The sequence below is a fragment of the Podarcis vaucheri genome, assembly GCF_965113315.1.
Source record: "Podarcis vaucheri genome assembly, chromosome: 11".
Lineage (NCBI taxonomy): Eukaryota > Metazoa > Chordata > Lepidosauria > Squamata > Lacertidae > Podarcis > Podarcis vaucheri.
In genome coordinates, this window is record NC_138749.1 from 57,442,128 (window position 1) to 57,454,564 (window position 12,437).

General features: G+C 45.4%; 1 protein-coding gene across 1 annotated transcript; it reads left to right on the plus strand.

Annotated features, from left to right (window-relative positions):
- The first annotated feature begins 2,013 nt into the window (after window positions 1–2,013).
- On the plus strand, window positions 2,014–10,223 carry PRXL2C (peroxiredoxin like 2C). The gene is made up of 6 exons (XM_082241669.1): window positions 2,014–2,220; window positions 3,063–3,131; window positions 3,881–3,934; window positions 5,525–5,630; window positions 6,976–7,107; window positions 9,715–10,223. The coding sequence occupies exons 1-6, from the start codon at window positions 2,029–2,031 to the stop codon at window positions 9,840–9,842; spliced, it is 681 nt and encodes a 226-aa protein (XP_082097795.1). The 5' UTR covers window positions 2,014–2,028; the 3' UTR covers window positions 9,843–10,223.
- Window positions 10,224–12,437: the final 2,214 nt, after the last annotated feature.

Below are 12,437 nucleotides of genomic sequence, written 5' to 3' on the forward strand. Positions count from 1 at the left end.
GTGCCTGCCCTTTTAAATTTCCCTGCCCTGGAGCTCAAGACCACCCATCCATAAATCATACCTACATCACAGAAAAGGTGGTCTACAACAGAAATTTGAATGTTGTCATTTTTCCTGTCTGCTAGGTTATCTGATAATGCCTTATCTGATTGCCTTTCCTGGTAGTCTGCCCATTCCTTTGAGATGGTGATTACCCAATTCCTGAGACAATGGGAAGGTTCCCTCACCTCCTCCCTCCTTGCAGAGAAAACATTTGGTCAGTTTGGGAGTCAAAATGGTTTCAGGGCGGTCTTCCTGTGCTGCTCCAGACATGTGGTCCACATATCCATGTACGTGCTTGGTTGGTAAATTTTTTAAAAAATGCAATTCTTCCTAAAATAGACACAATATTGCAAGTAATTTCCACTAACACTGTACCATACATTTTTCTATTTTAAAAAATATATATCGTATTCTATTCAGACTTTCCCCATCAACACACATTTCTTTATGCGCTTGGGTTTTTTAAAAATGTATTTTTATTAAAGATTTCCTTGGTTTACAAAAGTATGTGCAATGTCTCTCTCTCTCTTTTCTCCAAGTAACATTTTTTACAGATCAGTTTCATTTGTTGAGACATTAGGAAGGGGGAAAGAGGTGGAGGGGGGGAAAGGTGAGTGCGGGTGGTTGGTACATTGATGAACACTTATTATATATAGAAGACCTTAAATTTTTTTATTACAGGACAAAAGCCACACATTCTCCACGCAGAGAAGACCGAGGAGGGGAACGCTGAAGGGCTCCAATATAATATAATATAATATAATATGATATGATATGATATGATATGATATGATATGATATGATATAATATAATATAATATAATATAATATAATATAATATAATATAATATAATATAATATAATATAATATAATATAATATAATATAATATAATATAATATAATATTTATTATTTATACCCCACCCATCTGACTGGGTCTCCCCAGCCACTCTGGGCAGCTTCCAACCAAATATCAAAAACAATACAGCATCAGACATTAAAAACTTCCCTAAACAGGGCCGCCTTCAGGTGTCTTTTAAAAGTAAAATAGTTGTTTATTGCCTTGACATCTGCTGGGAGGGCGTTCCACAGGGCGGGTGCCACTACTGAGAAGGCCCTCTGCCTGGTTCCCTGTAACCTCACTTCTCACAGTGAGGGAACCGCCAGAAGGCCCTTGGCGCTGGATCTGGCAGAACGATGGGGGTGGAGACGCTCCTTCAGGTATACTGGGCCAAGGCCGTTTAGGGCTTTAAAGGTCAGCACCAACACTTTGAATTGTGCTCGGAAACGTACTGGGAGCCAGCGTAGGTCTTTCAAGACCGGTGTTATATGGTCTTGGTGGCCACTCCAAGTCACCAGTCTAGCTGCCGCGTTCTGGATTAATTGCAGTTTCCGAGTCACCTTCAAAGGTAGCCCCACGTAGAGTGCATTGCAGTAGTCCAATCGGGAGATAACTAGAGCATGCATCACTCTGGCGAGACAGTCCACGGGCAGATAGGGTCTCAGCCTGCGTACCAAACGGAGATGGTAAACAGCTGCCCTGAACACAAAATTGACCTGCGCCTCCATGGACAGCTGTGAGTTCAAAATGACTCCCAGGCTGTGCACCTGGTCCTTCAGGGGCACAGTTACCCCATTCAGGACCAGGGAGTCCTTCACACCAGTCTGCCCCCTGTCCACCAAAAACAGTACTTCTGTCTTGCCAGGATTTAATCTCAATCCGTTAGATGCCATCCACCCTCCAACCACCTCCAGACACGGACACAGGACCTCCTAAAGTGACGTCTAGCCAATTCTTCTGCCAGGAGAACTTAGCCAGCGCGCGCGTTTTGGCGCAAATGGGAACATGGCGAAGCGCCCCGATGGCTGGCCTCGCCTTCCCTTCCCTCCTCTGGGCGGAGTTCCCTAGCCCAAAACAAGGGAAGGAGTTCAGGCTCTCCGCCCCGGCCGGCCTCCCACCTCCGCCTCCCTGCCCTGGGTCCCAGCATGGCAGGCCAGGGTGCCCCGGGAGCCCCGCTGCCCGTCACGCGCCAAGTGGGCGCCCGGGTTCGCCCCCTCGCCGATGCGCCCGTGGAGCTGCGAGACGCCGCCCGGCGCCTGGTGGTGGACGCGGCCGGGAAAGCGGTTCCCTTCGGATCCCTGTACCGGGAGCGGAAGGCGATCGTGGTGTTTGTGCGGGTAAGCCGAGGTGGGAGATCCGCCCCCAAAAAGTGCTTCGTTTTTAAAGGGAACTTTAAAAAGCCTTGCGCTTTTTTTGCAAGACTTTCGTTTCGTCTTGCAAACAGGAAATCGGAAGCTGCGATCGCGGTCCCGATTGCAGCCGAGGCCTTGGAGGAAACCGGGCCGTCCGATGCACATTCGTTTTAGGCAGGCATTCCTCACCCCATTTACCTGGGACTTGTCCTTGTTGAATTCAGTAGGGCTTTTGCTTTCTTCGTAGACACGTGGCAAGGATCGCGCTTCAGTAGCGCTGCGCTCTTACCACTTCAGTGGAGTGGAAAGGAATCTTATCTTGATCACGCTTCCCGAGTTGTAATGGATCCAATCGCAACACGTTTGTGCATGACTGAAGCAATAATTCGAAAGAAGGGACTTTAAAACAGGGCTGTAGCCAAATTAAAGGAATTTTAATTCGCTCACCGGAGATTTTCTGCCGTTCCACCTAGTAAATAAAGGACTTGCTGGTTTTGTTCTGGAAAAGAAAAGAAAAAATATAATGGGCTGTGTACAAAACTCCCAGAAAGCACGCGATTATCTTTATCTCTTAGCCCTCCCCCCAAAAAGAAGATTTTTCTTCCTTTTAGTTTTTTGATGCTCTGACCTTTGAGTGAACGGGTATGAAATCATTAAAAGCAGTGTGATGGATCCAGACCTCCAGCCTCCAACTCTACTATAGATGGCTTTCTGATCAACGCTATTTAAGCCTCAGCGTACTTACCTATGCCTCCCCCACCCCCCAATTTTGAGACCTCAACACTTTTATTACAGTTGTTCTGACACTCCTCATTGTCTCTTTTCAGCATTTCTTGTGTTACACCTGTAAGGAATATGTGGAAGATCTGGGCAAAATTCCCAAGACATTTTTACAAGTAAGCAAGTTTTTTTTTTAAAAAAAAAAAAAGTATTATATTGTGAATTCCAATATAGGGCATTTTTACTGTATTTACAAATATCTTCAATTACTTTATAATGCATGCAGTGAATAATTTGCTTTCTGTCATTCTGTTTAAATATTCAGTATCAGCTGAGAACCCTGGAAGCCAAAGAATCAGTATCGCAAACAGTAGTGCCTTCTTGGTTTGCAAGAATACGTATGCACTAATTTGTTATATTAATAATAACAGAACAAAAAAGACAGACAGACAGAGGTGAGGTTTCAGAGGAAACTCTTGTGATAAATATGTAGACCACCACCAGCCCCCAACCTCCTCTCTTAAGAGGCAATTCCTTAAAAAGCTGAAAAGGCCTATGCTTCAGGAATCCTGCGCGGGGCTCCACTGTACAGGATTACATAGAAGTGGTGCCAATCAGCACTAAAAAGGTTATGTTCAAATAATCAGTTTAGAAAACTAATCACTACTGTAATTAATAACATTCCAGAATTGGCTGCACAATCCAAAAACATTTCTGCCGTCCTATCTGATTCTTTCACCGTTGTATCATCACTATAAATTGCTATCGTATAATCCCATTTTGAGACTCTCTGATGGCACAGCTGTTGTGAGGTCCACCTTAAGCGTTTATTATCTTGCCACAATGAACATGTTGTAAGTACTAGCTGTAGTTTAAAGATTTATATATACTTTTGTGTGTTTCCCCCGACACCTTCCCCATGTAGGATGCAAATGTCAGACTTGTGGTTATTGGACAATCATCGCACCATCACATTAAGGTAGGTCCATGTAAGTCGGAGTTATTCTACTGGCATATTCTGAACTCAGCTCATTTCACCTCTGAGCAGGCACAGGGAAGCAAACTGGTAAATGGAGTTTTGTGCATTTCCCTCTCTCTTCACAACCAGTGTGAAGCAGGTGCTGATGTAACTGGCATCATCTATACCTGGGAGCAGATTGAAATAAGGTCTGCATCAGGAGCCGTTCTCCAGGTGCCCACATCTTTGGAGGGCACCACAGAGAAGTCTTGTTGTTTTCAGGTGGCACCAAAGCTGTGGAATTTTTTTTTTTTACTGCTTTTGCAATATTACGTTATTATTATTTTATTTTTTAAATTTTGTTATTGAAAACTGCCTTCAAGTATTGGGCAATGAGGTGGGATTTAAAGTTTATAAATAATAGTGCCATCCTGTGCATATCTACTAAGAAGTAAGTCTTGGTGGCTTTACAGTGGTACCTCGGGTTACGTACGCTTCAGGTTACAGACTCTGCTAACCCAGAAATAGTACCTTGGGTTAAGAACTTTGCTTCAGGATGAGAACAGAAATCATGCTCTGGCGGCACAGCAGCAGCGGGAGGCCTCATTAGCTAAAGTGGTGCTTCAGGTTAAGAACAGTTTCAGGTTAAGAACGGACCTCCGGAACAAATTAAGTACTTAACCCAAAGTACCACTGTATAGGTTTGCGCTTAAATAAATAAAGAGAAAAGTTATATGAGCCATGTTCATATCTGCATGATACATTTAAAAGCACTCTATGTCACTTGAACAGTCACAACTTCCTCCAAAGAATCATGGAAACTGTAGTTTGTTACGGGTGCTGGGAATAATAGTTTTTTGGGGTGTTCTAACAACCCCCAGTACCCTTAACAAACTACAGTTCCCAGTATCCTTTGGGAGGAAACCAAGACTGTTGGCACAAGTGTGCTTTAAATGTATAGCATGGATGCTACCACTTCTGTTTGTCTAATATATCATTACTAAAATATACGTGAATAAGGACAATTGGTTTCCAGTGGACTTATTTGTAAGTGTTCTTGAGGGGAAACTGTAGAGTCCCACCAAAGAGGAACTTGTCCTTGAATGCACACATCTAAGCCCACAGGCATTTTAAGTGTGGAACTTGAAGGTTTTCAAAATCAGAATTACTCTCTGGTCCTAAATACACTGACCCGGAAATGAGTCCCACTGAATGTAATGAGACTGGACCCCCACACACACATGTGCAGCCTTCGTTTTCCAAGTAGTTAGTACAGTGGTACCTTGGGTTAAGTACTTAATTCGTTCCGGAGGTCTGTTCTTAACCTGAAACTGTTCTTAACCTGAAGCACCACTTTAGCTAATGGGGCCTCCTGCTGCTGCCGCGCCGCCACTATGCGATTTCTGTTCTCATCCTGAAGCAAAGTTCTTACCCCGGGTGTTACTATTTCTGGGTTAATGGATGGAGTCTGTAACCTGAAGCGTATGTAACCTGAGGTACCACTGTAATAATAATTTTTATTATTCTGCCCTGCCCATCTGCCTGGGTTGCCCAGCCACTCTCGGCAGCTTTCCAAAGCATTATTTTGATATTTACAAATGTTTCTTGCAGCCATTTTGCACTTTGACAGGTTATCCTCATGAAATGTATGTGGATCCTGAAAGGGAAATCTACAGGACGCTTGGGATGAAAAGGGGTGAAGCATCCGCTACAACAGGTAAGCTGTGGTACCAACTGTAAATGCAGAGGCCACAGCACAAAATGTAGTCACGTAAGGAACTATAGATCACAAGCAATTTCCCCTCCATACTCACAGAAAAACATACAACTGGTTTATCACTTATGGCAATGAATAACTAAGGATTATACCCAGTGCTAGATCCCAGTCACCAGTCTAGCTGCCGCATTCTGGATTAGTTGTAGTTTCCGAGTCAGACCTCACCTGGAGTACTGTGTCCAGTTCTGGGCACCACAGTTCAAGAAGGACACTGACAAACTGGAACGTGTCCAGAGGAGGGCAACCAAAATGGTCAAAGGCCTGGAAACGATGCCTTATGAGGAACGGCTAAGGGAGCTGGGCATGTTTAGCCTGGAGAAGAGGAGGTTAAGGGGTGATATGATAGCCATGTTCAAATATATAAAAGGATGTCACATAGAGGAGGGAGAAAGGTTGTTTTCTGCTGCTCCAGAGAAGCGGACACGGAGCAATGGATCCAAACTACAAGAAAGAAGATTCCACCTAAACATTAGGAAGAACTTCCTGACAGTAAGAGCTGTTTGACAGTGGAATTTGCTGCCAAGGAGCTCCTGGTTGCTCCTGCCAACCTAGCAGTTCGAAAGCATGTCAAAGTGCAAGTAGATAAATAGGTAAGGCGGAAAGGTAAACGACGTTTCCGTGCACTGCTCTGGTTCGCCAGAAGCGGCTTAGTCATGCTGGCCACATGACCCGGAAGCTGTACGCCGGCTCCCTCGGCCAATAAAGCGAGATGAGCGCCGCAACCCCAGAGTCGGTCATGACTGGACCTAATGGTCAGGGGCCCCTTTACCTTTAAGTCCCATTGGGACTTCGGAGTAAGCACAAAGACAGGTTTGCATTGTTAGGCTTGGGTGGGAAGGTAGCTGGCCTTAGAAGGAAAAGTCCATTGTTGTTGTTGGTTTATGAGTAGAGAAATTTCTGCTTTTCCTCCTCAGTCTGATCACTTCCGTTTTCTTATTGGATAGTCAAATGTCTTGCTCTCTCCTAAGCACATTTAGAGAACAACAACTACCAGACTTTTAGAAGACATCTGAAGGCAGCCCTATTTAGGGAAGCTTTTAATGTTTGATGGATTACTGTATTTTAATATTTTGTTGGAAGCCACCCAGAATGGGCGGGGTATAAATAAATTATTATTATTATCATCATCATCATCATCATCATCATCATCATCATTATTAATTCCAGCTGACTGACTTGCACAAAACTGTGCATAGATTGTAGCCAGATATGCTTGCAAGATCTGCAGAGCAAACTTAATTTCTCATGCAAAGTACGCTTTCTCTTCTATATCATGCCATTTCAGTGCAAAGTCCTCATGTAAAATCCAACCTGCTGTCAGGAAGCATCAAGAGCATGTGGAGAGCAATGACGAGCCCTGCATTTGATTTTCAAGGAGATCCAGCTCAGCAGGGGGGCACTTTGATTTTAGGTCCAGGTAAAGCTGTTTGTTAAAATTAACCTTTGCCTTGGTTATGCTTACATGATACATTTGTGCTCCTGGATATACTGATGAAAAGTGTCCGAGCACTCGTCTCCTTTTCTTCATACCATTGAGATTTCACACATGCACACACTCAAGGAACTTAGCAGATAAACATGCTACCACCAGATAGCATGGATTTAATGGGTGGAGGGAGAGCAGCCAATCTGTGCCCTCCAGTGTGATGTAGTGGTTCAGAGCGGTAGTCTCGTAATCTGGTGAACCGGGTTCACTTCCCCGCTCCTCCACATGCAGCTGCTGGGTGACCTTGGGCCAGTCGCACTTCTCTGAAGTCTCTCAGCCCCACTCACCTCACAGAGTGTTTGTTGTGGGGGAGGAAGGGAAAGGAGAATGTTAGCCGCTTTGAGACTCCTTAAAGGGAGTGAAAGGCAGGATATCAAATCCAAACTCTTCTTCTTCCCCACTTCACAACTATCAATGACGTTAATGGGTCTTCTTTCTGACTTGGCCCTGGTGCTGTGTGGTAATTTTGTTGTGTGATCTCTCCTTCCTTCCCTTAATTAATCAAGAAATGATGCTAGATAGTTGGAAGTCCAAACCCCCCACAGTGCAGGAATATACAGCTGTCCCTTGCATGGATCAGACCTGCAAGCTTGGAATTAATCCGCACTATGCTCGGACCAACTGAGCTCTCCAGCTAGGGGAGATTTGAACTTGCGGCAGTGGGGGGAAACATGCCTACATTGCTGCAGGTTCCTTGTTGTGAGTGGGTTGCATGTGGGTGTCATCAACAGCACAGTCCCTGGCTGGTGGGCTTTGGTGGCGTTTTCTGTGGTTATTGGGGGGGGGTGTTTTGTGCTGTTTGGAAATTTTCTGGTTTCTCCGCTCCGCTCCTAGTTTGAGCACATACAGTGGTACCTCGGGTTACAGACGCTTCATGTTACAGACTCCGCTAACCCAGAAATATTACCTCGGGTTAAGAACTTTGCTTCAGGATGAGAACAGAAATTGTGCTCCGGCAGCAGCGGGAGGCCCCATTAGCTAAAGTGGTGCTTCAGGTTAAGAACAGTTTCAGGTTAAGAACAGACCTCCAGACGAATTAAGTTCTTAACCCGAGGTACCACTGTATATGACGGTCATTGTGCTGATGTAGCAACACTTAATCTCAATTTCTCTTCCCCTGCAGCATAATCGGAGTATAGTAATCAGTAAATGGGGTGTTTTGTCATCTGCAAAGTATTCCCCCCCCAAAATAAAAATATCCATAGCTGATATAGAATATGCAGGTCCATCTTTCGCAGATGCAGTGCTGGGGTGCAAATATCCAGTCAGCGCCCCCAAATTAACATGGATGGGGGGGTGAAGCTGCGCACTGCCAGTCATGGGGGGGTGCGCAACTCTCCCCCATGCCGCTGCGAGAGAGCAATCCCCACAGAGGCTTGGGAGCCAAGCTGCACGCCTGCCAGCCATATGTTTGACGGGGTGCAGCTGGCAGGCATGCAGGGAAAGGGGAGGCCGCCGGCAAAGCCGCACAGCTCCCCCACTCGCTGGGGCGCCCCTGAGAGACCACCGCCCTGGTGCAACCAACCACTAAGCCAGTGTTTCCCAACCGGTGTTCCGCGGCACACTAGTGTGCCGCGAGACGTTGCCTGGTGTGCCGTGGGAGGGAGGCGGGCGAGGCGGGCGGCGAGAGGCGGGGCGGTGGCGGCGAGGAGAGGCCGCCCAGCGCAGGGCTCTCGCCGTCTGCCTGCCTGGCTGCCTGCGTGGCGCTGACGTCACGGGGCTGTAACGTGCCCCACATAGGCACACGCGGGGCGGCGAACGAGCTCCCTCCCACATCCCATCGCCGCTCGCTTCGGCCGGCCTACTGGGCTGTCGCAGGCGGAAGGCCTGCGCATGCACGAGGTTTTCGCGCCTTCGGGATTCCCTTCACGCCTTCCTCCTCCCGGGTCCTTGAGAGCGCGGGAAGCGGCAGCGCGAGACCGGCGTTGAGCCTGGTAGGTATTGCGCTTGCCAAGGCAGTCATTTGGGAAATGAAAACTTGCAAAGCAAGCAACCAGTTCAATCTGAAGTACGTGTATGCTTAATATCCTGTATCTGAAACCTGTTCTGCCCCCTCCCCCACACTTGGTGCCATTTTCATCTACACATGCAGCAGAGTAAGTTGACCCAGAATAGTACCAATTCAGATGGCAGATGGGAGAATGACAGTGCTGAATGCTTTCCCATGTAGAACAGTCCCTGCAAATAAAAACCTAGCATATTTGGAAGAGGGATGCTAGCCTAACCATTACCTTCTATGCTGTTACTATTTTTTTTTTTTTACATAAGTAAAAAGTGACCTTTCCCCATCTGGCATGGTGGTGTGCCTCGACATTTTTTTTCATGAAACAAGTGTGCCTTTGCCCAAAAAAGGTTGGGAAACACTGCACTAAGCTATATGGGCAAGACGGCTCTGAGAATATGAACTACCAGCTCCCATATCCGACACCCAAGGCACCAGACCGCATTGGCTGAAAGATAGGTGATTGTGAATATTGGTAGCAATATTTTGTAGATAGGCAGTAACAGGCTTATTTTTTTTCACCCCCCCCCCCCCAGGGAATGAAATCCACCATGTGCACCTTGACCAGAACAGATTGGACCATGTTCCCATTAACACTGTTTTGCAACTTGCTGGAGTTCAAGCAGTAAACTTTGCCAACAGATCTCCAATTATTGATGTGTGACTTTGTCAAAAGAAGAAAAAATCCGGGGGGCAAGTTTAACGATAACATGGCAACAGTGTGTTCAGCAAATAATTTTGGGTGAGGTTACTGTAACATTGGAAGATTCCAGGCTACTGAATAGTTCGGTTTCCGGTGGGTAAAAATGGACGTCACACTTTATTGTTTCATTGAACACAAAGTTAAGTTGTGATGTGTTTAACAACAAAAAAGTGATGTTTAAACTTGCATAAATATATACTTGGCATACAGTGTATAGGTTTTATTCCATCACAGCCTTTATTGTTATTAGTGAGTTCTGTCTTCTGAACCCCTGTCTCACAATGACTTAATAAAAGGATATATTTTTCTACAGATTAAATAAAAATGTAAATTTCTACTGTCTGTAGAACAGCTTCTTCGATGAGTCAAAACAAAATGGTTATGATTTGCACCCAGTGGTGGAGACTGTGCAGTCCTCTTCAAGAATATTGACATGGACTCAATGGGTAGTAGACAACTAAGTTTTATTCAGAGTAAATTCTAAGAAATGAATTAATTTGTCTGCTCTGAATAAAACTTAATTGAATACCACCTGATAGGCTGTGAGGAACTGAAACGTGCAAAGAAAAGTAATTTTGTGTCCTGTCCCCCAGAACTATGTAGGGAATTACTTCCAGACCTTGAGTTAAAACTTCTGCATTTGGGGGGTTGGATAGGAAAACCTGTAACATCAAACATTGTACTCCATGTAAGCATTTAGGGCTATGAACTTTCATACCTTTTGCCCAATTTGTTCCCCAGAGGGTTCAATACAAAATAATGTGTGGATTCACCATGGAAAATACAAGGAAGGATAGCACAAAATATGCATGCCATGTGTGGAATAAATCTTGTTATTCAGTTTTTATTTGAGAGGGGTGGTCATTGAGACCTGAGGCCTGATTTTTCACTACATATTAAATAGCATTCCCCTTCTATTTACATTGCTATCGGTAACGTGCAACAATAAGGCAGCGCCCTCTCTCACTACTTTACATGAAGTGAAAATTGGGCACCCATACAGCAATACAGTAAAGTGAATGTTGCTGCTTGTAGAAAAGGATAATAATAAGAATATGATTTATGATTTATATACCACCCATCTGACTGGGTTCCCCCAGCCACACTGGGAGGCTTCCAACAAATTAAAATACAATACACACAGGGGTCAGCAAACGTTTTAAGCAGGGGGCCGGTCCACTGTCCCTCAGACCTTGTGGGGGGCCGGACCATATTTTGGAGGAAAAATGAACAAATTCCTATGCCCCACAAATAACCCAGACATGCGTTTTAAATAAAAGGACACATTCTACTCATGTAAAAACACGCTGATTCCCAGACCGTCCATGGGCCAGATTTAGAAGGCGATTGGGGCGCATCTGGCCCCCCCAGGCCTTAGGTTGCAAAACAACATCAAACATTAAAAACTTCCCTGAACAGGGCTGCCTTCATATGTCTTCTAAAAGTCAGATAGCGGTTTATCTGGCTAATTAACCCAATGGCACCATCTCTCAGATCCAGCCTAAGAGGAATGGATCCACTGGAGCAAAATGTCTGCAGACATATATTTCTGATCCAGAAATAGGCCATGGTCAATGACATCAAAAGCCACTGACAGGTCCAGGATAATTGTCAGGGTTATGTTTCTTCCTGGAGTTGGTCATCTAACAGTGCGACAAACTTGTAGATGCCAGATGAGTGTGTGTGTGTGAGAGAGAGAGAGAGAGAGAGAGAGAGAGAAATGCCACCATGAGTGTACTGTGTGCGCACACGTACGCACATCTATTGATGTGTATCACAAACACCACATACCTCGCTGCAGATAATAATAATAAATTTTATTTATACCCCGCCCTCCCCGGCCAGAGCCGGGCTCAGGGCAGCTAACACCAGTAAAATTACACTAAAAACATAATAGGAAATACAAGTTAAAATGCAATTTAAAATGCAGCCTCATTTTAAGAGTAGCCCATAAATCAAAACCAAAACCTTAAGGGGAGGGAAACATAAGGGTCAGACTGAATCCAAACCAAAGACCAGGTGGAACAGCTCTGTCTTGCAGGCCCTGCGGAAAGATGTCAAGTCCTGCAGGGCCCTAGTCTCTTGTGACAGAGCGTTCCACCAAGTCGGGGCCAGTACTGAAAAGGCCCTGGCCCTAGTTGAGACCAATCTAAGCACCTTGCGACCTGGGACCTCCAAAATGTTGTCATTTGTGGACCTTAAGGTCCTCTGCGGGGCATACCAGGAGAGGCAGTCCTGTCGGTACATGGGCCCTAAAAAAAGTAAACAATAGGGTTAAATGTCTGACATTTCTCTGCAAACTCAAATGTTTGCAGTTATGCACAGGATATAGCACAGTGGCAGAGCACATGTTTGTATGATAAAGCCCCCAGGCCCAATCCATGCATCAGGTACGGCTGGAAAGAAAGACTCCTATCTGAACTCCCAGAGATCTGCAGCTGGTCACCCAACGCAGCAGAGCTATATGGACCAACAGCTTCACTTGGTCTAAGGCGGCTTCCTCTGTTCCAGAGGTGCTGCTTTGTTAAGTCCATTGCAGCAAAAGCCACAGGGTAA